At 43.5% G+C, this 26,690-nt stretch overlaps 1 protein-coding gene across 3 annotated transcripts in view; it reads right to left on the reverse strand.

The window, feature by feature from the left end:
- Nucleotides 1-26,690, reverse strand: part of zbtb16a (zinc finger and BTB domain containing 16a) — a 279,344-nt gene that overhangs the window by 13,957 nt on the left and 238,697 nt on the right. For all 3 annotated transcript variants that reach the window (XM_060846844.1, XM_060846845.1, XM_060846846.1), the window contains exons 5-6: nucleotides 24,385-24,555; nucleotides 5,080-5,247 (exon numbers count right to left, since the gene is read on the reverse strand). In XM_060846844.1, the coding sequence (XP_060702827.1) occupies nucleotides 5,080-5,247; nucleotides 24,385-24,555 (339 nt within the window). The remainder of the gene's footprint in view (nucleotides 1-5,079; nucleotides 5,248-24,384; nucleotides 24,556-26,690) is intronic.

The raw sequence follows: 26,690 nt of genomic DNA on the forward strand, positions 1-26,690 counted from the left end.
CCATACAGAACATAACTGGTCTCCAGTCAGAAAAACACACTTGCTACCCGATGAAGAAGCAGCGCTCTGAAAGCTAGTAATTCAAAATAAACCTGTTGGATTCTAACCTGGACATACAGTAATAGAGACGTACAGCATGGAAACAGACCCTTCGGTCCACCTTATCCATGCCGACCAGATATCCCAACTCAACCTAGTCCTACTTGCGATCACCCAGCCCATATCCCTCCAAACCCTTCCTATTCACATACCCATCCAGATGCATTTTAAATGCTCTAATTGTTCCAGTCTCCACCACTTCCTCTGGCAGCTCATTCCATACAAGCACCACCCTCTGTGTGAAGACGTTGCCACTTAGGTCCCTTTTATATCTTTCCCCTCTCTCCCTAAACACATGTTGTGTAATTTTTAACTTTGTCCATCCCAGTCCAACACTGGCACCTCCACATCATTTCTATGACTAAGCCAGCTCTGTATCCATCTTACCAACTCACTGCAGATTCCATGGGACTTCACCTTTTGGATCAATCTGCCTTAAGGAATCTTGTCGAAGGTCCTGCCATATCGACAACATCTACCGCCCTGGCCTTATCAACTTTGTCACTTCCTCAAAAAAAACTCAATCAAGTTGTGAGACACAACCTTGCCCACACAAAACCATCCAAGTCCATATTTTCCCAAATGTGAGTACACACTATCACTCAAAATCTTCTTCAATAATTTCCCTTCCACCAACATAACCTCACTGGCCTGTCATTTCCCAGATAATCCTTGTTGCCCTTCTTTTGTGGGCGGCACGGTGGCACAGTGGTTAGCACTGCTGTCTCACAGCGCCTGAGACCCGGGTTCAATTCCCGACTGTGTGGAGTTTGCACATTCTCCCCGTGTCTGCGTGGGTTTCCTCCGGGTGCTCCGGTTTCCTCCCACAGTCCAAAGATGTGCAGGCTAGGTGAATTGGCCAGGCTAAATTGCTCGTAGTGTTAGGTAAAAGGGGTAAATGTAGGGGAATGGGTCTGGGTGGGTTGCGCTTCGGCAGGTCGGTGTGGACTTGTTGGGCCGAAGGGCCTGTTTCCACACTAAGTAATCTAATCTAATCTTAACCAAAGGAACAATGTTGGGTATTCGCCAGTCCTCTGGGACCTCACCTGTCATTAAGGAGGAGACGAAAAAAATTGTACAAGGCACCAGCAATATCCTCAGCATTCTAGGATAGACTTGTTGACTTTAATGCTTTGCAAAACACTCAACACCTTTTTTATATTGAGATGCCCTTGAATAATAACAAACCCTCCCAAGGCTCACCATCCCTGTCCTTCACCATTATGAATACGGATGCAAAGTATTCGTTAAGGACTTCACCCACTTCTTCCGGCTCCCCGCATAAATTGCCTCCTTTGTCCTTGAGGAGGGCTACCCTTTCCCTAGGTACCCTCTTGCTCCTAATATATGGGTAAAACATCTTGGGATTTTCCTTAATCCTGTTTTTCCAAAGACATTTCAAGTCCCCTTTTAGCTCTACTTCCCTGGTTTGTGTTCTTTCCTGCCATTTTTGTAAGGAGCAAACTAAATTCACCAGAGGAAAGTAAAAGTATCAACATTTTTGTAACAGCACAGGAGGAGGAGTAAAGGCGAGGGGGCTAGAATGAGGGCAGAAAGCACACGTGTGTGAGGGTTAAGTGTAACAGAGCATGAGTTATTTGAATGGGAGATATTTCACATCAGGTGGGTTGCTGGGTTGGAGGTACTGCTGTGAAAATAAAGCACATCAGGAATAGCAGAATGGGAAAATTTTGATGAATACAAACAGAGGAAAAACAAAAGTCAATTTAATTTAGCAACATTTGAGGTGGAGGGGAATCTAATTAAGATCTCACTGGGTCGTGCATTAATGGATTTTAAAGCTCACGGACAGGGGTAGGAGACTTGATTTTAGCCTTTGGCATTGTCACAACTTCAGATTTTTCAATCCTCATGACAAAGTGCTCCATCGCTCAGATTGCCTCAGCCACAGCAGAGTACGGAACGCAGCTCAGCAGACTGGCCTGCAGCAGTTCACAGATTAACACACTGCAACATCAACATTAGGATTTGCCGCTCACCCTCCAAGCACCACACAGTTAAATGGTGCCGATACTAAATTACCACAAAAGGTTCTGCTTCAATCAGCATTTCTTTGACCTAACTCAAATTAGCTTTTCATTTAACTTTAAAAAAGAGTAGACAGACTCACCAATTTATAATTCTGGGCTACAGCGCATTTAATCTTTCACGCTACAAGGGAGAGAAGTGTTAAAGCGCATTGTTACCAAGCCCAGTACAATCTTTGGAAGAAGTCATTAACGTGTGGAAGGCCTACAATGTTCACTCTAGCGAAGGTGTTTAGAAATGTTAATAGCGACATCGCTTTGAAGACATCTCTACAGTGGATGACAGTAGGACATTGAATGTCAGAATCTTAAATAACAGGAAGGGATCTATTGGAACCCTGTGTACACAGTGAGACTGGCATGGAGTTGATCAGAATTTCATGAATAGGAAGGGGTTTCTGAATCCTGAGAATCGGAAAGTGTTTAATAATACACTGGAATCCAACATAGAACAATTGAATGGTAATGGGTTCATTGGAATTCTACATCCTGCAAGTGAACGAGGAGAGATTTAGACTACCGAAGTTTTATCAGTAAATCCTTGTCCAAGTGGATAATACCTAAATATATTTTTTTGTCTATGACATGGAATGTGCTACATAGTCTAACTAAAGATTTACAATTTGTTTCCATCAGAACCAGTGTTTGACCTAAATTTGAGATTTTCAGGAACAGAGCCACAACTTTAACTGAGGACTTGCATACCAGCACTGAACAGGATGAGCTGTGATTGTCAACACACCAACATAGATCCTGTAGCTTAAAGGGAAATGGTGATCCAAAAGAATATTCACAGGATCAGACCAGTAAACCAAATGTTTACATAAATGATTTGGATGTGAACATAAGAGGTACAGTTAGTAAGTTTGCAGATGACACCAAAATTGGAGGTGTAGTGTACAGCGAAGAGGGTTACCTCAGATTACAACAGATCTTGACCAGATGGGCCAGTGGTCTGAGAAGTGGCAGTTGGAGTTTAATTCAGATAAATGTGAGGTGCTGTATTTTGGGAAAGCAAATCTTAGCAGGACTTATACACTTAATGGTAAGGTCCTAGGGAGTGTTGCTGAACAAAGAGACTTTGAAGTGCAGGTTCATAGCTCCTTGAAAGTGGAGTCGCAGGTAGATAGGATAGTGAAGGTGGCATTTGGTATGCTTTCCTTTATTGGTCAGAGTATTGAGTACAGGAGTTGGGAGGTCACGTTGCGGCTGAACAGGTCATTGGTTAGGCCACTGTTGGAAATTGCATGCAATTCTGGTCTCCTTCCTATCAGAAAGAGGCTGTGAAACTTGAAAGAATTCAAAAAAGATTTACAAGGATGTTGCCAGGGATGGAGGATTTGAGCTATAGGGAGAGGCTGAACAGGCTGGGGCTGTTTTCCCTGGAGTGTCGGAGGCCGAGGGGTGACCTTATATAGAGGTTTACAAAATTATGAGGGGCTTGGATAGGGTAAATAGACAAAGTCCTTTCCTGGGGTGGGCAAGTGCAGAACTTGAGGGCATAGGTTTATGGTGAGAGGGGAAAGATATAAAAGAGACTTATGGGGCAACGTTTTTACATAGAGGGTGGTACGTATATGGAATGAGCTGCCAGACGAAGTGGTGGAGGCTGGTACAATTGCAACATTTAAGAGGCATTTGGATGGGTATATGAATAGGAAGGGTTTGGAGGGATATGGGCCGAGTGCTGGCAGGTGGGACTAGGTTGGATTTGGATATCTGGTTGGCATGATCGGGTTGGACCGAAGGGTCTGTTTCCATGCTGTACATCTCTATGACTCTATACCAGCACTGAACAGGATGAGCTGTGATTGTAAACACACCAACATAGATCCTATAGCTTAAAGGGGGATAGTGATCCAAAAGAAAATTCACAGGATCAGACCAGTAAGACAAATGCCCAAACCCCCACCACCCGCACCCCATTCAGTAGCTGATGGAATTTGAATTCAATTAATAACTCTTGTTAAATCTTGTAAATCTCCGCCTCGTTTACCAATGCCCATTATGGAAGGAATTCTGCTATCTCTCCCTGACCTGACTTACAGGTGAGATGACTCCAGACTTACAGTAAAGCAATCCAATCTTAACTGCCCTCTGAAATAACCTAGCAAGCTAGGTTAGAGGGTAAGATGAGATGAGCAACAAGGGTGGCACGGTGACTCAATGGTTAGCACTGTTGCCTCACAGCACCGGGGGCCCAGGGTTTGTTCCCAGCCTCAGGCAACTGGCTGTGTGGTGTTTGCACATTCTCCCACTGTCTGCGCCAGTTGCTCTAGTTTGCTCCCACAGTCCAAAGATGTGCATTGGTCATGCTAAATTGCACACGGTGTCCAGGCATGTGACAGCAAGTTGAGTTATCCATAGGGATTGCAGGGATGGTATGGGTCGGGATGGGATGCTGGTTGGAGGATTAGTTTGGAGATGATGGACTGCATGGCATACTTCGAGTAAAAAGTGAGGTCTGCAGATGCTGGAGATCACAGCTGCAAATGTGTTGCTGGTCAAAGCACAGCAGGCCAGGCAGCATCTCAGGAATAGAGAATTCGACGTTTCGAGCATAAGCCCTTCATCCTGATGAAGGGCTTATGCTCGAAACATCGAATTCTCTATTCCTGAGATGCTGCCTGGCCTGCTGTGCTTTGACCAGCAACACATTTGCAGCTGCATGGCATACTTCGCCAGTGTCAGGGATTCTATGATTCTAGTATTAGGCATGGTAAATGCAGGGTGACAGAGATGGGCTAGGTCTGGGTGGGTTGCTCTTCAAAGGGTTAATGCAAATTGGATGGGCTGATCGGCCCCTTTGCACACTGTTGGAATTCTATAAAGTGTCAATAAACAACTAGCGATGATATCCCATGAGAAGGCGGCTTCTAAAACCCTCTAGTTTACCGTTGAGCAATGGGTGGCCCTGATAGTCAGGCCTTACCTGTGTGAACTCTGTAGTGAGTCTCCAGCTGGTGTTTCAGACTGAACTTCTTCCCACATCCGTTGCATTCGTAGGGTTTCTCCCCAGTGTGAATGCGTTTATGACTCTTCAGAGTACATTCATCTCGGAAGCAGCTCCCACAGAATTCGCACTCGTACGGGTGGTCACCTAGGAGCGGAGGAGAAGCAAAACTGCTCAGGGCCATTCGAGTAATGAACAATCTTTAACCACCTCACCAAAACCACACCTCGACTGTCATGAGAGAAAACAAAGAACTGCGGAAGCTGGAGATATGACACAGAAATTGCTCGAGAAATTCAGCAGCACTGACAGCATCAGTCACGAGAGAGAGATAAACAGATTTAACGTTGAGTCCAGTGACCTTTCATCAGAACTGATTATCACACTTTGCTCACCCCATCACAGCAGAAAGATTTACTCGCATTTGAAATGACGCAGAAGGGCTCTTGTGGTGCAGTGGTAGCATCCCTACCTCTTGTCCAGGAGGTCCTGGTTCAAGTCCTGCCTGCTCCAGAGTTGTGCAATCACATCTCTGAAGAGGGCGATTAAAATTGGCTAGAAATAATTCAGATCAGAATACGATTAACTTCCAAATGAAAAGTGACATGATATAAAGATGGAATCAAGTGTGCTTATAAAATCAGGGAAAAGCATGGACAGGGAATACAAACAGAAATTGCTGGAAAGGCTCAGTGGTTCTGGCAGCATCTGTGGAGAGAAATCAAAGTTAACGCTTCGGGTCCAGAAAAGGAATATTATGACACACGTCTGCTCTCTCCGGTCGATATTAAAAATACCCCATGGCTCTGTTTTGAAGAGAAGGAGGAGACTTCTTTCCTGGTGCCCTGGTGAATAGCCCATCCCCAACACTGCAAAAACTGATGATCTGGTCACTGGCACATTGTGCCAATCATCACTGGCATACTGGGTGATGATTGGTTGCTGTGTTTCTTACATCATGACCGTAACTACACTTCAAAATGTCCACATTTAAATGCTGAGGAACAAAGTTACAATCATATATTGAAGCCAGTGAAAGGAAAAAAGGAGAATAAAGAGAAAGCAGCAGAAATGTTAAGAGCAAGTTTGAATCTGCCAGTGTGCAGTGTCATACTATACACCAAACATCCCATGCATCCCTCAGCCATTTCTCACAACAGATTCCTTTTGAAAGGCGGTGCCTTCTGTTGTTTACATCAAAGCAAGAGACAATTTCTAGGCAAAGTCCTACAGAAAATGATGATCAAGAAAAAATTAAATTTTTAGGTTTCATGAAATCCCAGATTTATCTTGAGTTCTGAAAAAAAACAAATGAAAATTCCAACAACTTTGAGACCAAAGTAAGGGTGTATTTGAAGTCGCAGACAGATTGTTGCGATAGGAGTTCAGCATACAAACTGGTTCCAACCCAGCGTGTTCCATCATCACCACCATCTCTTAGTGGTTTCGACCAGGAATCTTATACCTATTGGCCAGGGGAATTGGCTGAGGATCCTCTGAAATTAAATTTTGTATCCTATCGGAAGAGTCTTTAAAGCACAGCGGCTTGCATTGTGATGCAGGATCCAATAACTGAACACTTTTCCAGGTCTCTCACTTGCTTTCTGACAGTCCTCTGCAAGGTGCTGGACAAGATGATACTTTTTTAAATGATCAATTTTCATTTCCCGATGTGGACTGAGACTCTTGGGACTCCCAGTTGAGGTGAAGTTCAGCACAGTCTGAGGTGGGAGGACAGTTATTCTGAACTTTTGTATCTCTTTCTTTCTAATTTATTACCAGACTTTTTATTTCATTACTTTTCCCCTAAAACTTTGTAATTGAGAATTTGCACCCAGGAATCTAAGATCACACAGTAAATGGCGACTTGCAAACTCTTCATTGTTTTCATGTGAGTGCATGTGACAATGAACTGAATTCTAATTATTTTCACCCCAGAGCCATTGCATCCTGCAGGCTAACTGTTCCATTGAGTGTTCTCCTAAAAGTCCCCTCATTTCACACACAAGCACAGACTGTGACCCTGAGTACACGATAAAACATGAGGTGTGATGTTAGTTAACCCAAGTCCTCATGTTATTTGGCATTCAAAAACAGGTTTCCCCGGGGAAGGCTCCAGATGGAAGCCAGGAGGGGGAAAGTCTCTGGACGACCTCTGTTTTAGCATTCTCAATCATTCCCACCTCACCAAACATAGAGGCTAAAGCGACAAGAGCTTAGCAGAGCCAAGTGTTACTTTGAAATGATAACAGAAATTGCTGCAGAAACTCTGCAGGTCTGGCAGCATCTGGGGAGAGAAAGCAGAGAGAACCTTGCAGGCCCAGTGACCTTTCTTCACATCCTTGAGAGTTTCCCCAGCATTTCAGGCGTTGTTTCAGAGTTCCAGCACCCACAGTTGTTTGTTTTATTCCAGGGTCACTTTGATAGGCTCAGTCAGCCAGACAAATCATGGGAGGAGCTGCAGAAGTGCACACACAACAGAAGACTCACTCCACTCAAAACTTGACGAAAGGGGAAAATTAAAAGAGAAAAGCATCTTTTCTTCAAAGCTAACATCTGAAATGATGCCACAGAACCAGAACTATTTACAGCGGCCATTCAAACAAAATCTAGCCATCAGATGCTTTAATTTGCTAATTATTGGTCTTAGTAATGTCTAATCCTCTAGTTGATGTATCTATTTATCACAGCAGAGAATATTCACCATTGCACAACACCCAACCTGCGAGTATACTCCAGTGAAATGCAACAAGTAGAGACTTTTTTTTGTAGCCAATACATTTGGGCAGATGGCAAGGACGCTGCTGGATGTGTAACGTTCTCTACATTTCAACATAGAAGCTTAGCAGCTCAGGCTTTTAAACCAACAGCAACCCACAGTCTTCACTCCACTGAAGTCAATCAATGGCTTTGCATAAATTGTTCTTAAACCACTGCCGATCCCTCTGTCCCATTCATCCCACCAGTTCTTTCTTCTGAATGTCTCCTTTCTCTCTCCATCCACTTCAAAGCTGGTCAGTGCCAGGAAGGGATGGAAACAGTGCTCATTGCAAACTGACCCAGATAACCAAACCATTTTCAGGAAGGTCCAAGGTTGCAAGGTTTATTTTCACTAATCGCATTCTCACACCTGTGCCAATTGGCAGAGTTAAATCCGAGCGAATTGTTTTGGTAATCGATGTGAACTTCATATTCTGTTCCACCTGTAAAACTTTACAGTGGAGGAAGCGGCCATTCAACACATCCCATCTCTGCCAGCTCTTTGAAAGAGAAAGGCATCTGATTAAATGCCACTTCCTGACAGATGGATCACAGTCAAGCCTCATCTGCACATCGACAGAAAATAGGATGATTGACTGGCTCAGGAGAAAACCAACCAGTGAGCACCAACTCGAGGACAGCCCAATTCATCCCAGTCCCTTATTCCTCCAATTTATTTCCTCCTGCAAACTGCCTGTTGTGCATAATTCAGCGCATACATACCTAATGATGCATCAAATCCCCTTTAAAGTTTTTAAAAAATTCATTCACAGGACGAGGGCATCGCTGGCCAAGCCAGCATTTATTGCCCATCCCAAATTGCCCAGAGAACAGTTAAGAGTCAACCACATTGCTGTGGATCTGGAGTCATGCTTAGGCCAGACCAGGTAAGGATGGCAGTTTCCTTCCCTGAAGGACATTAGTGAACCAGATGAGTTTTTCTAACAATCGACAATGGATTCATTAGTCTCTTAATTCCAGATTCCACACTCTGCCATGGTGGAATTCGAACCTGGGTCCCCAGAAGATTACCCAGGTCTCTGCATTAACAGTCTAGTGATAGTACCACAAGGCCATTGACTCCCCTGTGACATCTTAATTGAGTTGTACCACTCTTGCCCATAGGGAGAAACTTTTGAGTTTCATTCCCGAACAGAAGCATGTGGACCTGGCAGTGAAAACAAGAAAATGCTGGAAATCACAGTGGATCAGGCAGCATCCATGGAGAGGAGGCAAGTTAACATTTCAAGTCTAGATAACTCTTCAGCAGATTATTGATGCAGTGCTGCGTTGTTACACTGATGCACCTCATGTGTCCTCAAATAACAAACCCAGTAATCCTGAAGAGTAAGAGAACTCATCCCAGAGTCTTGGCAACTTTGAACTTATATCAACTTTCAAACATAGCTCAACCACATCAGTGAAAATTGTTTCCAATGTGGAAAAGTAGAGACCAAATGACAAAGGTTGAGGGAAATAGCAAAAGAAAAGTCTGCGGATTTTATTTTAAACATTTGCGTTGTTGTTACTTGCAATGCACTGCCCAAAAGGGAGTTATAAAAAGGAGTCAAAACCTTTCAAAAGAGAACTGGCTAAGTATAAGGTAGAGCTGAGGAGAAAGGGCAGGAGACTAGGGTTAATGTGCCAGTAAAGGGATGATGGGTTGAATGGTCTCTTCCAGTGCTCAATCATTGTTGTTTGCTTGTTGTTATCTTGTTTGCTGTGCATGGGATTCCCCACATGGGAGACCTGGCTGTGAGCTCTTCTGTATGGCAACTGTGCTTCTTAAGCCTGTCATTTCAGCACATGATCATAACTTTTAAAAGGAGTTTTATTTTGAAAAAAACGTTTCTTCCCTGTACCATCTGGAATAGTTCTCCCTTTTCAACGGATGTCTGTAAACAGGGACACGGGAGGAATCCAGCTCCATTCTGCGACTGCAGAGGGACAAGGTTGACTGCTATTGTGTGAAATTGATCGAGATTAGATTTCCCTGTAACCGGAAATAGCAGAGAATTGGGGCAAGGAAAGATTTTAATTCTGTAAAGAAAAGCTGCAAATGTTAAGTGCACAGTAATATAATTATGGTTTTGCCTCTCCCAATATTTGGGAAAGCAGCTACAATGAAGAACATCCTCTGTGAAATAAGTAGCAGTCACTGCACAAGTTGTTGCCAGGCAATAGTCAGCCTTTAGCATGTTGATTATGTCAAACTCCTGCTCAATGAGCCCGACATGAAGTGTGTAGCCAAGTGAACAATTCCGATCCCCCCTTCGGCTGCCCAGAGGTCTACACCTGTGCCCTGAGCAGTGTATTACCTGCAACAGCTGTCACTAGGGCTACAGTGATGACCAACAAGCAGTGACACATGGCGCTGGGTGAGATGAAGTTTTATTGTGTGTGATAAGCAGCATCAATCAAAGATCCGTCACTGCCCAGGGCTCTTGGCTGGCCTGCACAACCAAATACAGACTGCCAGCAGTGACTGGCAAACAGTAACATAAAAACACAGGAAGGTTTCAAATCCAAGTCTGAGCTGTTGGAAATTACAAAGTCTCTTCCTTGCTGCCACAGTTTACCAGCATTTTTCAATATAAACTAACATTTGAGTGATATCCAAAAAGGGGCACAAATTAGTTACCTTTGTTTATCTCAACTTTGACAAGGAATCCTAATTTTTATAAAATTGGGTTGTATTTCTCTATGCTATACACTGGCTCCCAGTTCATCAATGCCTTAATTGTAAAATTTGCTTTATAGTTTTCATATCCTTCTGTGGCCTCAGCTCCTCATTATTGTACCCACAAAGACCCCCACAGCCTTTGAGATCTCTGCAATTCTGGTCTCAAATCCATCGATTTAAAATTGCTCCGTCATTGGTCCTGTGCCTCCAAAGAGGAGAGCTGCAGTAGACCATATTGTCAATGCTCATCTTTGGCCTCACATCCACTTTCCTGCCCACTCTTGATATCCTTCCCGTGACAACAAAAATCTCTCGACCTTAACTATATCTACCCTCCTGAGGCACAGCGTTCCAAAAACACTCATTTCTGCTCATCTCAGCCCAGTGACATTCCCCTTACCCCAGGAGTGTGCCCTATGTTCCAGTTTCCCCACCCAGGGAAGTCTCTGCCTCTGCTCAGTTAAATCACTTCATAATCCTCTATATTTCAATGAAATCAGCGCTCACTTGTCACAAATCCAGAAAGTGAAGATACAAATCTTTCTGTCCCTCAACACAGAAGAACCCATTACAGTGAGGATTTATTGTACTGCCTCCAACGAAGATACATTCTTCCTCAAATATAGAGATCAAAACTGCAAAAAGTACTCTAAGAGGAGGTTGCATAAAAGCCCCGCATAATTTTAGTAAGACCTCCATAACATAGAAGGCCATATCATTTGCTGCAAGTTTTAAAGAAATGCATTATGCGCATTTGTATAATATCCAGCATGTCCCAAAGAGTTTGACATCCAATGCAGTCACTGTTGAATATAAGCAAACATGGTAGCCTATTTGCGAGCACCACAACCTAAATGTTCAGTAGAAATACAGAACAGTGGAACTGAACTGCTCGAACGAACACAGACATTAAACCAAAACATCAACCTAGATTCTCTCCCCGTCTGCTGACGCTGTTGGACCATTTTTTATTTACTTTTCAGATTTCTTCTGAACACAGGACGGCACGGTGGCAACAGGACGGCACGGTGGCACAGTGGTTAGCACTGCTGCCTCACAGCGCCAGGGACCTGGGTTCAATTCCCACCTCAGGCGACTGACTGTGTGGAGTTTGCACGTTCTCCCCGTGTCTGCGTGGGTTTCCTCCGGGTGCTCCGGTTTCCTCCCACAGTCCAAAGATGTGCGGGTCAGGTGAATTGGCCATGCTAAATTGCCCATAGTGTTAGGTAAGGGGTATATGTAGGGGTAGGGGTATGGGTGGGTTGCGCTTCGGCGGGTCGGTGTGGACTTGTTGGGCCGAAGGGCCTGTTTCCACACTGTAAGTAATCTAATCAATACAGTAAGTTCCTTTTGAGACATTGATTCTCTGTGAAGTTCCCAGAGAAACTGATTGGGCTACTGGCGAGTACTGCCCTGCTATTCTTCAAAAGTGTGTAGAAGGATCTTTGATACCCCACTGAGTTTTACCTGGCACCCTCTCAGCACTGCCCTGAACTACGCACCTCCAATAACTGAGGCTGACTAACCTTCTAATTCAGAGGGCATCATCTCAGGTGAGTGATTTTTAATAAATTGCATGGCACTATTTTGAAGAACAGCACAGGAATTATCCCCACTGCCCTGGTAAATATTTGATTTTCCATTAATAATGCAAGATTCTATGATTATTCAATCACTATCTCAAGGCTACTTTTGGAACCTTGTGCACAAACAGTACTTCCTTCCTGAAAACCAACTGTGAAGCTGTTTAGAGTATTCTCAGGCACTGAAAAACATAAGTTTTCTTTCTTTTCCATCTCTTAAGCAAGCTGCTGTGTGTTGTCAAATGTTGCTTCTCCTACTTGGATACAGTCAGTACCTTCTGGTAATCACTCCAAACTCTCTCCCTAACATGTTCTGATGCTCACGTGACAAGTGCCACCGTCAGCCAATATCTCAGTCTTCAGACGCAGTTGGCTGGAATCTGACTGCCAGTTCCAGCAAGGAATTTAGATGAGACTCCCTACAATGTGGAAACAGACCCTTCAGCCCAACTAGTCCACACCGACTCTCCGAAGAGTAACCCACCCAGACCCATTCCCCCTAACTAATGCACCTAACTCTACGGCCAATTTAGCATGACCAATTCACCTAACCTGCACATCTTTGGACTGTGGAGGAAACTGGAGCACCCGGAGAAAACCCACGCAGACACGGGGAGAACGTGCAAACTCCACACAGTCACCCGAGGCTGGAATCAAACCCGGGTCCCTGCTGCTGTGAGGCAGCAATGCTAAAAACTGAGCCACCGTGCTGCCCCCTGAAAACTAAAACTGTGAATTAAGTATCGTGGTGTGTTTGGACTCGCAACTTATGGAATGATGAGATCTTTGTACCTACAGTAGCTCCTTGACAGTGTTATCCAATTAATCCCATTCTCCTGTCTTGATCCCAAGGACACACAATTTGTTTCCCTCATACTCAAATATCCCATTTTGAAAAATCATAAATGATTCTGCTATCCCAGATCACGAATCTCCCAATAAAACTAGTCACCTTGTCACTAGTCACATTGAATTGGTACCTGCTGGTTATTCATCCCCAAGCTCAGTACAGAAGACGCCCCCTTATTACATTTATTAAAAACTCCCTCAAAATTTTTTAACACATCAATTAAACTTCCTGGGTTGTAAATAGAACAACCCCATCTTCTTCAGACTCTCTAACTCCCACTATTCTAGTAAACCCCTCTGCTCTTGTAGTATTTTAAAGTTTCTCAACTGTGCTTCTGAACGAAACCAATTTAATTGCGAGGTTGTGAAATTCAGGAAAACAGTAGACAATAGCTTTTATATCTATGAAGAGAAGATTTTATAAAGGTCTTGAAGATTGCGAAGGAAATCGTTGGATAGACAGAGAGAAACCATTGCCATGTATAGGGGTGAGCAGTCACAAATACAAGATTACCATCATAAATCCAATAGGCAGGCTGGTTTTAAGTAGTGTGCCTTAAATGATGGGGAAGTGCTGATGTTGGACTGGGGGAGCAAAGTCAGAAGTTACCAGCAGACTTCACCTGATGAAGGGCAGTGCTACGAAAGCTTGTGATTTCAAATAAACCTGGTGGACTATAACCTGGTGTTGTGTGACTTCTGACTGTGTCTTAAATAGAGGGGACACATTGGTGAGCAAGACAGAGCAAGAGAGACTGAGAGCATGCGTGAGCATGAGCATTAGATGGACTTAATAAGGGACCACCAGAATATAGGAGGAAGGTTCAAACTCCAGTGGAGAAGTGATCAAAATCAAGGGATGTGCAAAGGCTAGGATTTAGGGAGAACATCGAGGCGAGGGCTGTGGGATGGAGCGGATTACAATTAGGAAGGGTGAGGGAGGGAATCTGAAAACAAGGTAAAGCCTTCAAAATGAAGTATTACTTAGACAGCAACCAATAGGTCAGCAAGCACTGGGATACGGAGCGCATGGGGCTTGCTGTGACTTAAGGTGCAGGGCAGCAGAGGGGACACACAAATTCAGGATGGGAGACCATTTGATTCAGCAAATCCAGAGAGCAAATAAAGGCAGAGATAAGCATTTCGCAAATTATCAAGGCAGAGTGAGGGTAAGTTTGGACAGGACAAGGTTCCAAGGACTGCGATGGGATTTGAACCCAAATCAGGAGAATTAGCTTGGATTACTGGGTCAGTGGCATTACCAATATCTCATAATCTTTCCCAATGAAGCTGTAGCATTTTGAGTTTAAATGCAAGATTTTGAGTTTCAGAACCAGAAGAGAAAATGCACATGTGAGTAAACCTCCAGAACACAGTGGAGAGACTGATCCCATTTTATTGTGGGTCAGTTCCTGCCTGCAGCTTTCAATGCTCAGGTTCTCAAATTATGTAATATTTCATTTTTAATATTCTTAATCAAACTGCTCAAATGTGCTGTGACATACCTCTAGAGCAGGCAGGATTTGAACAATCAGCTACATCTGTTAATGATACTGCACCACAAGAGCCCTAATATTTCATTTGTTTACATACAAAGCAATCATCAAAAAATGTGTTTGGAAATACCAATACATTTACATTCTGCACAGGGAAAAAATCAAAACTCCGAGTGCAATATATTGGACTTTGGGTGTTGCTCTGATATTTAAAACACGTCAAATCTATAGGATGCTGACAATGGCATGGATCTAATTCAATGCTCAATATTAATTAAAAATTCCATATGAAATGTTGCAGAGACATGTTAAATTTAAAATAGGGGCAGGCAGAATCATACACCTCAGAAACTAGTATAATCTGCCATCCTGACTTGGAAAGATATCACTGTTCTGTCACTGGGTCAAAGTCCTAGAACTCCCTCCCTCATAGTGTCGTGGGTCATCAGACAGACCACCCATTGCAGCAGCTCACCCCCATCTTCTCAACAGGCAACTCGGGATGGGCAAGAAATGCTGGCCCAGTCAGCAGTGCCCACATCCAAAAACATGAGCAAAACAGAAACAAACATTCTTGTCATGTCCACTGAGCTGATGGGAAATACTGGGATTTTGTGTAGAGTCATTAAGATGTACAGCATGGAAACAGATCCTTCGGTCCAACCCGTCCATGCCAACCAGATATCCCAACCCCACTAGTCCTATCTGCCAGCACCTGGCCCATATCCCTCCAAACCCTTTCTATTCATATACCCATCCAAATGCTTTTTAAATGTTGTAATTGTACTAACCTCCACCACTTCCTCTGGCAGCTCATTCCATACACGTACCACCCTCTGTGTGAAAAAGTTGCCCCTTAGGTCTCTTTTATATCTTTCCCCTGTAACTTTGATTATGAAGGAAATTAAATCAAAGGTAAAATGGAGGACTAAATCGAAGCAGCTCCGAGAAGTTGAAGAAAGGTTACATCTGAAACATCGACTTCTCCACCTCCTGATACTGCCTGGCTTGCTGTGTTCTTCCAGCCTCCTGCTTATCTGCTGAAAAGCTGAGGCTGGCAGACAGGAAGTGGGCACTTGGAAAGGAGGGGATGCCAAATTCAAAGTAAAGTTAATTCTTTTGGAAACCAAAAAGATCTGCAGAGATGAAGTTGCAGTTGGAGTGAATGCAGTTAATAGTTTAGCAAGGCAGCACAGTGGGACAGTGGTTAGCATTGCTGCCTCTCAACGCCAGGGACCCGGGTTCGATTCTGGTCTATGGTGGTTTAGGGTGAGAGGGGAATGATATAAAAGAGACCTAAGGGCAACGTTTCACACAGAGGGTGGTACGTGTATGGAATGAGCTGCCAGAGGATGTGGTGGAGGCTGGTACAATCGCAACATTTAGGAGGCATTTGGATGGGTATATGAATAGAAAAGGGTTTGGAGGGATATGGGCTGGGTGCTGGCATGTGGGACTAGATTGGGTTGGGATATCTAGTCGGCATGGATGGGTTGGACCGAAGGGTTTGTTTCCATGCTGTACATCTCTATGACTGACTGTGTGGAGTTTGCACATTCTCCCCATGTCTGCATTGTTTTCCTCTGGGTGCTCTAGTTTCCTCCCTCTGTCCAAAGATGTGCAGGTTAGGTGAATTGGCAATGCTAAATTGCTCATAAAGGCCCAGGGATGTGTCGGTTAGGTGCATTAGTCAGGGGTGAATGTAGAATAATAGGGTAGGGGAATAGGTTTGGGTAAGATATTCTTCAGACAGTCAGTGTGCACTTGTTGGGCACAAGGGCCTGTTTCCACACTGCAGGGATTCAGTGATGATGCCAGGGGCAACTGATCCGCATTCACAATTCTTCAAATTATTGCAGCATATTCAACATGCTGAGGACAGCCCTTATATTGGAGTAGTGAGTTCTCTCTTCATTTTCACAGTTGGAGAAACTAGGACCCACAAACTCAGTTCCCCTGTGGCTGTGTCTCTCAACACCTCACCAGGCCTAACGTGTCAAACATACCGTGTAAAACAAAGGTTTGCATTTATATAGTGCCTTTCACATTTCAAAGCACTTTGCAGAGAGTGGCGTACTTTTTGAAGAGTCATCATAGTGACTCAAGGGCATGGTGAGGTGGAGATGTTTGGGGAGGGAATCACAAGGGAGCGTCAAATGTGTGCTGATTGCAGAGTCCTACAGGAATGGAGCCGGAAAGCTTTCACACCGACAGTCGAAGATAAAGCAGAATCCTGCAACTGGAATCTCAGAATTTCCACAGCTTTTGCAATTTTCATGGGACTGTGACGAAGCAACCACAGCACTAAACTAAAGCTGCCTTTGATGGAGGCAAAGTTTAAGAAAACAGCATGAGAGCAAATTTAAAAGAAAAGCACAGTCTTTTGTTCCGCGCTGATGGTTTTTGAGAGGGCCTCTCACTGTGCAGCTGCTCGTCTGCTGTAATTGCAGTGTTGAAAAGAAAATGGACAAAATGTTCAATAAAAGTTCATTACTTCGCTGGAGAATGAGGTATTTACAATTCCTGAAGGGCAACTGAGTTTTTAAGTGGTGCTCAACTATTTTTAAGACAGTAACTTCACTGGAGGGAATTGGTTTGCTTTTTAGTGAAGTGACACTGTCATCATTATCCCCCACAATGCCTGGGTTCCCCCGACTCTAACCTGTTGATCATCCCTGAATTTCATTGCTCCATCATTGATGCTATACGTTGCATTGCTTTGACACACCCTTTGGATTCCTTCCACCTCACTGTGCCTTTCACTGTTCTTTTAAACATCTCTCTTTGACCGAGACTTTGGTCAAATTTGTCCTAATATCTGTTGGTGACAACCTTGGCGTAGTCAATAGCATGTCTGTCTCAACATCAGAAGGTTGAGTCTCCAACTGTCACGGCAGCAATGGAGACCAACGATCAGAGAGGACCGTCCATTGTAGCACTGGTGAAGGTGTTAACTTTCAATTTAAAAACCAGGAGGTCTTTCCCACCCTCTCAGATGGATGTACACTATTTGAAAGAAGAGCAGGGGAGTTTTGTCTGCTGTCCTGCCCAAAGTTAACCCTTCAAATCAATAACGCACACAAGAAAATGTAGTCACCACACTGCTGCTTGTGGGATCTTACTGCGCAAAAATGGCTGTGTTTCCCACCTTGCAATTATGATCACTCTTCAAAAAGCACACCACTCCCTGCAAATTGCTTTGAAATTACTGTGCGTGTGAAAAGCGCTATATGAATGCAAACCTTTGTTTTGCACGGTTTGCTTGACAAATCCTGCTAGCCAACACACTTCCTGAGAAACTTGAGAGATTTTACAAGAACGCTATAAATTCAAGTAATCACTGCTCATGGTTGAGACCCTGATGAAGAAACAGATGAGGCAGGTTATATCACTGGGATGTAACCAAATTCTCTACTCATTTTGCCAGAGATTGTGATCCACATAGCCACAAATTAATTTTTAGCCATCATGAGTATCCAACTTATTCATTCTCAAAAGCACTCTGCGTAATATTCCAATTCCCTTGCAAGGTGATAGGTTTTTTTTAAAGATTAGATTACTTACAGTGTGGAAACAGGCCCTTCGGCCCACCAAGTCCACACCGACCCTCCAAAGCACAACCCACTCAGACCCATTCCTCTACATTTACCCCTTCACCTAACACTATGGGCAATTTAGCATGGCCAATTCACCTAACTTGCACGTTTTTGGATTGTGGGAGGAAACCGGAGCACTCGGAGGAAATACACACAGACACGGGGAAAATGTGCAAACTCCACACAGACAGTTGCCCAAGGCGGGAATTAAACCCGGGTCTCTGGCGCTGTGAGGGAGCAATGCTAACCACTGTACCACCGTGCCACCCATGATACTGTGTACCCAGTAAGGAGGGAATGCAATGTCAAATTAGAGGGAAGGACCAAACCCACCATTTTAAATGGAGGAATTATCCCATTGAAGTTAATGATTCCTGTAAAGTAGCAGGTCAAGGACACACATGTAAATGCAGTGTTTGTAGATTAAAACTCTCAGACAGTGTCAACTCCTTTGCCAAATACATAGAGAATAATAAATTATCCTTGAAAAGGACCTAGAGGGCCAGAGATGCAGCATGTATTGGAGATTGAAAGTAGTTGAAGAAACAATGAGAAAAGTCAAATGGCAGTGGTCTAGTGGCACCAAACGTTTGGTTTTGAAATTGGAATGGAAGGGAAGGGAAGACAAAAGGAAATGCAGTCTCAGTTTTAAAGGTCTTGAATAAAAAGAGATTTGAAATGTGAAATTTGCCTCTTGCTCTCGCCAACACACCATCCTGTTCAGACGTGTCGTATGTAGGAGAACATACTGAAATTTAAAAGGAAGAATTACCGTCAAGTTGCTCAACGGAGACGGTTTGGAGGTTGACGTTTGGGGCTGGTTAAGTTGAGCTATCAGACCATAGGTGTGCTGTGAGAGATATAATCAAGGAAGGAACAAAGTTTAAGTGAAGCAAGCAATAGTTGGAAAGTTTGCACACAGGAGAGTCAAAGGTGTTGGGAAAGGACATCTTTGAGTGAGAGACAATAGGATTCATTTTGATTTTGAGGCAGTTCATCATCATTTTGATGTACGAAAGTAACATTCCTTTTAATTTCTACCTTTTTGCAAGATTTGATCTGGCTGTGACTGCTTCATCTCTGCATTGAACTTGTTCTCAAGGAGCGCAGGCAGGGGGCATGTGGGGTGCATAGGAGACAGAAGGTGAACACATCGGGGGTTTAATGATGAAGAGTGGAACAATAGTCTCCAGCTGCATACAAGGTAACCAGACTGGACAAGCTCATCAGCTATCCATACATTCCTGACAATGACATGCTAAACCTCACCCTGGGGAGGTGAATCAGCTGGGGTGGGGAAACAGACCGGGAATGGCGGGAGCAGACAGATAGGGCAAGTCAAGACAGAGGAACAGGGGATGGGTAAACAGATAGAGAGGGACAGAGAACACAAAGGAAAGATTGGGGGTGGTGAGTTCTCCCCTTGAGCCACACAGAAAACAAACAGAAGCTCATCAAGAGGAAAGCAGAGAGGATCTGTACACTGAATGGAAGTTCCATCATGCTCCGTACAAATTGGTCTGTCCAGGGGTTAAGTGTGAATTAGCTGAGATTGCATTAATTGTTTCTATTTTAACTGAAACGTTAAATTTCTATTGAGTTAATTGCCACTTTAATCGCAATCAGCATTTCAGATGGGACTTGGTTCAGCGTTCAGTTGGGGGCTTGCTTCACTGTTTCCAAGCAGTTTAAGCAGCAGAATGCCTTTAGCCCTATAATTATGCATGTACAGTACTAAAATATAGAAAGTCTTGTATCCCATCAACTGTCCATTATGTGCTACTTGTTTCCTCTACAAAAACAATCTCACAATACCAAACAAAAATCAAGCTTTTTAATGTTGATTAGGCTCTTGGTCGAAGATTCTTGTTAAACAAACACAGACACTACCATGAATACAGGTGGCTTTTACCTTTATTTATCACTGGATAATGTACTAAATATAGCATATATCTAAAAGAGCAACTTTTGAAGAATTGTCACTGTTCTAACATACAAATAAACAACCAACAATTTCCATTCAGAAAGCAGATAAATCATCAGACCATCTGTTTTTGCATGTTTTCTGAGGAAAAGGCACCTCCTCTTTGAGATTAAACCAAGGGATCCATCTGAGGGGTGGTCTTGGTTTAACGTCTCACCTGAAAGACGGTGTCTCCAACATTGCAACTCTCCCTCAGTATCGGACCGATGAGTACCAGGCTAAAGTGGGGGTAGAACAGTGAACAGGCCCTTCGGCCCACCATATCTGCCAACCATAATGCTATTCTAAACTGACCTCATCTCCTGCACATGCACAGTATCCATCTATTCCCTGCCTGTACATGCGTCTGAATGTCTCAAATATTGCTACCATATCTGCTTCTACCACCCTCCCTGGCAGCACATTCCAGGTACCTACTTCCATTTGTGTAAAAACTTTCCTTACACACCGCCTTTAAACACTCCCCCTTTCACCATAAACCTTCGTCCCCTGGTAGTTAACATTTCCACCCTGGGAAAGAGACTCTGACTATCCACAAACCTCTTCCTAAACTTACCATCATCCGTGCCTTTCTCCCTGATGAACACCAATATGATATACACATTACAACAGCCTCACCCACTTCCTCTGGCTCAAGACAATTTTTCTCCATTTTCTCATTGAGTGGACCAACCCTTTCACTCGTTACCCTCTTGCTCCTAATATACGTATAAAATGCCATGGGATTCTCCTTAATTCTACTTGCCAAAGACACTTCATGGCCTCTTCAACCTCTTAAACTTCTTTTTTTCAGTTCTTTTGTGCTTCCTCTACACTCAAGGGCCTTATTTGATTTCTATTTCCTTAACCTTACGTTTATTTCCTTTTTCTTTTTAACTAAACCGAGAACATCTCTCTCAGTATTTGTGAGAAGAAAACAGAGTTAATACTTCAGGTCCAATGACCCCTCTGCAGAATTCATGAAGAATCAGTGGTTAGCACTGCTGCCTCACAGCGCCAGAGACCCGGGTTCAATTCCCGCCTCGGGCGACTCTGTGTGGAGTTTGCACATTCTCCCTGTGTCTGCGTGGGTTTCTTCCGGGTGCTCCGGTTTCCTCCCACAATCCAACAATGTGCAGGTTAGGTGAATTAGTCATGCTAAATTGCCTGTAGTGTTAGGTGAAGGGGTAAATGTAGGGGAATGGGCCTGGGTGGATTATGCTTTGGCGGATCACGCTTCAGCGGGTTGGTGTGGACTTGTTGGGCCGAAGGGCCTGTTTCCACACTATAGGGAATCTAATCTAAAACTTTAACTTTGTTTTCTCTCGACAGATGCTGAGCTTTTCCAGTAATTTGTTTTTGTTTCTGACATTCAGCATTTGTACTTCTTGGAATTTAAAAAAAAAAGTAACTTCTCCCATCATCCAAGTTTCTCAAATCTTACTATCCTTACCTTTCATCTTCACAAGAACATACTCGTCCTGAACTCTGATTAACTGGCTTTTAACAGACACCCATATGTCAGATATGGACTAAGCTTCAAACAGCTGCTCTCAATCCAACTTTTCCACTTTCTGTCTAATAGTGCTAAATTGGGGGAAGGTGAATTATAGCAGTAAGTACAGGACCAATCTTATTCTTTTCTGTAACTATTTTAAAACTTGTGCAATTATGATCACTTTTCCCAAAATACTCCCCCACTGAAACTTCTGGTCTGGCTCATTCGCCACGATGTGATCTAATACAGCCCCTGTTCTAGAAGGACCATCTACATATTGTTTCAAGAATCCATCTGGATGCGCCTAACAAATTCAAACCCAGTTGGACCCTGGGCACTAAGGAAATTCCAGTGAATACTGAGGCAATTAAAATCACTCACTACCATGACCCTGCTTATATATCTGTTCCTCTAATTCCCACAGCTATTGAAGTCTAAACTATAAGCCCATCATTGGAATAAGAAAGGTGCAATCACTATGTTCTATCCATACGGTCTCACTGGATGTGCCCTCCAAGACATCCTCTCTCTGTGACATTCTTCTTAATCAGCAATGAAAATTCCCCACCCCTTTTCCATCCCTTTCCATTTTGTCCGAAATATCTAAACCTTAGAACATTGAGTTGTCAGTCCTGCCCTTCCTTCAACCAAGTTTCTGTAATGGCTACCACATTGGAGTCCCAAGCACTAATCCAGGCTCTAAGATAATCTGCCTTCTCTGTTATACTCCTTGCATTAAAATAAATATTCTTCAGACCATTAGATGTTCATTAAACTAGACCTGCCTATACTTCCTCCTTGACTTACTTGATTTTACTCCTCTCCTTGCTGGTCTTCAAATTAGCACTTCACTTGCTGACCAACTACTTTGGTTCCCAAACCCCCGCCACACTAGTTTAAATCCTCCAAAGGGACACTAAGAAACCTCCTTGCCAGGATATTGGTGCCCCTCCAGTTTAGGTCCTTTTTGTACAGGTCCCACTTACCCTGGAAGTGATCGACAACAGACAATAGGTGCAGGAGTAGGCCATTCGGCCCTTCAAGCCAGCACACCATTCATTATTATCATGGCTGATCATCCAGAATTAGTATCCTGTTCCTGCCTTATCTCCATAATCCTTGATTCCACTATCTTTAAGGGCTCTCTCCAACTCTTTCTTGAAAGTCCCACAGACCTAGATATCTGAATCCATCCCTCCTACAGCAGCAGCTTAATTATTTGTCCAACTGTACTATCTTCTTATTGCTGGCTCACTAGCACATTGCATGGGGAGTAATCCTGAGATTATAATCCTGGAGGACCTGTTTTCAACTTCCTAAATTCCACTCGTAGGACCTCATCTCTGTTGCTGCCAATGTCATTAGCACCAATACAGACCCGGACTTCTGGCTGCTGACTGTCCCCCTGAGAACGTCCTGTGCCCGCACAGAAACATCCTTGACACTGAACCATCTGACTCTAGAGGCAATAGCAATGCTCAGTGATCCAGAGCTGACACGAGTAACAAGAAAAACAGCAAAATACTGCACACATGTTGAAATCTGTAATTTTGGATGGGTGCTTAATCTAGGATAGATGTTCGCCACAACATCGTGGGCCGAAGGGCCTGTTCTGTGCTGTATTGTTCTATGTTCTATGTAAAACAAAGTGCTGGGAATATCAGATAGGAGAAGCTGGAAAGAAACTGGAAATGTGAGACTTATTGTTAAAGATAAGAAGGAATGCACCTTTAGAGAAATGAGCTTTTTTCTTTAGAATTTAAATTTCAAGCAAAAATACAGGTGAAGTTTTTTGGATAAACTTAGTAAGCCAGTCTTCAAAAACTCTCTTAAGCTTTTTCTTCCAGGCTAGCTCTCTTCAGAAAGTTTCACTTCATCTTTCACACATTCATCTCAAGGTGCATGTTTTAGGCAACTCTTAGTATTCAAGTATACACTTAATGGTAACGTCCTAGGGAGTGTTGCTGAACAAAGAGACCTTGGAGTGCAGGTTCATAGCTCCTTGAAAGTGGAGTCGCAGGTAGATAGGATAGTGAAGTAGATATTTGGTATGCTTTCCTTTATTGCTCAGAGTATTGAGTACAGGAGTTGGGAGGTCATGTTGCATCTGTACAGGACATTGGTTAGCCCACTGTTGGAATATTACGTGCAATTCTGGTCTCCTTCCTATCGGAAAGATGTTGTGAAACTTGAAAGGGTTCAGCAAAGATTTACAAGGATGTTGCCAGGGTTGGAGGATTTGAGCCATAGGGAGAGGCTGAACAGGCTGGGGTTGTTTTCCCTGGAGCGTCGGAGTCTGAGGGGTGACCTTATAGAAGTTTATAAAATTATGAGGGGCATGGATAGGATAAATAGGCAAAGTCTTTTCCCTGGGGTTGGGGAGTCCAGAACTAGAGGGCATAGGTTTAGGGTGAGAGGGGAAAGATATAAGACAGACCTACGGGGCAACTTTTTCACACAGAGGATGGTGCGTGTATGGAATGAGCTGCCAGAGGAAGTGGTGGAGGCCCGTACAATTGCAACATTTAAGAGGCATTTGGATGGGTGTATGAATAGAAAGGGTTTGGAGGGATATGGGCCAGATGCTGGCAGGTGGGACTAGATTGAGTTGGGATATTTGGTTGGCATGGACAGGTTGGATCGAAGGGTCTGTTTCCAAGCTGCACATCTCTATGACTCTAAGTGACCGTACTTTCCTCTTCTCTGCCTTGCCTGTGCCTTGTTTGTCTTAACCCTGACCCTTGAGCATTTACCTGGAGGGGGAGGGGGGGTGGGATGGGGGCGGAAGAGTCAGTGTCTTACTCCATCCCTGTAAGAGAAAAGGCAAAGCATGCACCGTGGGTTGGTGCTCCATACCTGTGTGGGACCTGAGATGGCGTTTCAGTGCTGTGTGGCTTGGGAACGTTCGGTCACATTCGCTGCAGATGTAAGTGCGGACTCCAGCGTGCACCTCCATGTGCTGCTGCAAGGCTATCTGTGTCTGGAACCGTTTCCCACAGAGCAGGCAGAAGACAGCCATGTCAGTACCTGTCCAACAACAGGAAAAAAAGAGGTGTTGGTTAAATAATAATGAATTACCATTGCTAATGGTCACAACTGGTAAGCAAGTTTAAGAATTGATAGGCTCACCAATCATCAATTTCCAAAACCTGCTCTCTACAAACAGCATCGCTCCTTTAGCATTCCCATTGTTTTGAGGAACATGTTCAACTTATCTATAGTTACCTTTTAAACTTGCTGAGGAAAGTTTTGTCTGATGGTATAATTTATATCACTGAGCAGTGAAGGAAAGGACTTGAATTTATATGATAGCCTTCACAGGATGCTCTAAACAGTTTTAGACACAATGACTAGACTTTGAAGATTCTGTGTGTTAAACACACTTCTTGCATTAACAACAATCGAAAATAATAGTCACCTTCACAGAGAGGAGATTCAGCTTCTTGACAAACACACAGGCAAAACTCTTTGGAAAATGGTCAGAGTTAATAGAATATCTGGACGATCACCCCTTCCGTCGATTTTCATTTGATTAAAAAAAAAAGGAATTTTGAAAAATGATATAGCAGACTATTCCAGCTTCTCTATTTTGTAGAATAAATATTTCCTGTAACCCTCTCAGATCCAGAGTGCAATGTCAGAATACAATTTGGAGGACACTAAAATCACCATCCTTCCTGACTATAAGACGACAGACTACAGTTAAACTGGATATCCATGGCAGCAGAACCAACCACAGTTGTCAGAGAACACAAACAATCAATAGCTAGTGATCAGAAAGTGGCATCACCAGTTAGTGTTCACATAGAATCAATCTCAGGAGCTTATGAGGTACATTGGTAATGCCACTTTCTATTCACTAGCTATTGTTTATTTGTATTCTCTGATAACTGCGGTTGGTTCTGCTGCCATGGATATCCAGTTTAACTGTAGTCTGACTACTTATAGTCAGGAAGGATAGTGATTTTAGTGTCCTTCAAATTGTATTCTGACATTGCACTCTGGGTCTGAGAGGGTTACAGGAAATATTTATTTTACAAAATAGAGAAGCTGGAATAGCCTGCTATATCATGAAAATCGATAGAAGGATGACCGTCCAGTGTCCTCTGAGCTAGGAGTACAAGTTCAAGTCCCACCTGCTGTAGTGATGTGTAAAAATTCTCTGTGCAGGTTAATTGGAAAATATCTAGAATTACCTTGTAGGAACAGGCCAATTGCCCCAACAGGACTGGGCCAGTATCAAGGCTCCACATAACCCTTTGTCCACCCGCTTAACATATTCCTCTATTTCTTTATCCATCATTGATTTGTCTACCTTCATCCTCTGAATTTGCTGTTGCAAGTAATTCAGACAAGTTCTGCATTAACCAGTCTCAAGACAATGAGGTCTCCTCTGAATTTATAAACTCAGAGGCCTCTGCTAGGTCAACCTTAAGTATTCTCTTTGCTGGAGTAAAGAGTCCCACTAGTTCACTCTTTGCTGACATCCATAACCTGTGTTTTGATTTCAATCTAGCAAATCTTTATCATATCCTGTTCTCTGTCTCAAAAAATATTGTGACTAACCTTGTGATGAATCTGCTCATTTAACAAGGTTTGTAGATTAGATATCCTACTGGATGGAAACAAGCTCTTCGGCCCAACAAGTCCTCACCAACCCTCCGAAGAGTTACCCACCCAGACCCATCTCCCGATTTACCCCTGATTAATGCACCCAATACTATAGGCACCTAAACACTGTTTAACATGGCCAATTCACCTAACCTGCACATCTGTGGATTGTGGGAGGAAACCAGAGCACCCTGAGGAGAATGTGCAAACTCCAAGCAGACAGTCACCTGAAGCAGGAATCGAACCCGGATCCCTGGCGCTGTGAGGCAGCAGTGCTCACCATTGCACCACCGTGACGCCCAGTTATGCAGTCCTTCACTTTCTTTTCCAGAGAGGTCGTAAATGACACAGACTCTGAAAATCTGGAGTTTGAAGAGTTTTGGTGCCAATTTGATAATAGCTAACAGATACTGCCAAGTTGTAAAAAAAAACTTGTACAATGAAAGAGGTGTGGCCAGTTCTCCCCAGCATGGCTTTTCACTGGTTTGGGTTTTTTTAAGCAGTAGTGGGAAGAATCAGGCCCAGGCTGTACCCGCTCTCTGCCTTCTCTA

The sequence above is a fragment of the Hemiscyllium ocellatum genome, chromosome 29, assembly GCF_020745735.1.
Source record: "Hemiscyllium ocellatum isolate sHemOce1 chromosome 29, sHemOce1.pat.X.cur, whole genome shotgun sequence".
Lineage (NCBI taxonomy): Eukaryota > Metazoa > Chordata > Chondrichthyes > Orectolobiformes > Hemiscylliidae > Hemiscyllium > Hemiscyllium ocellatum.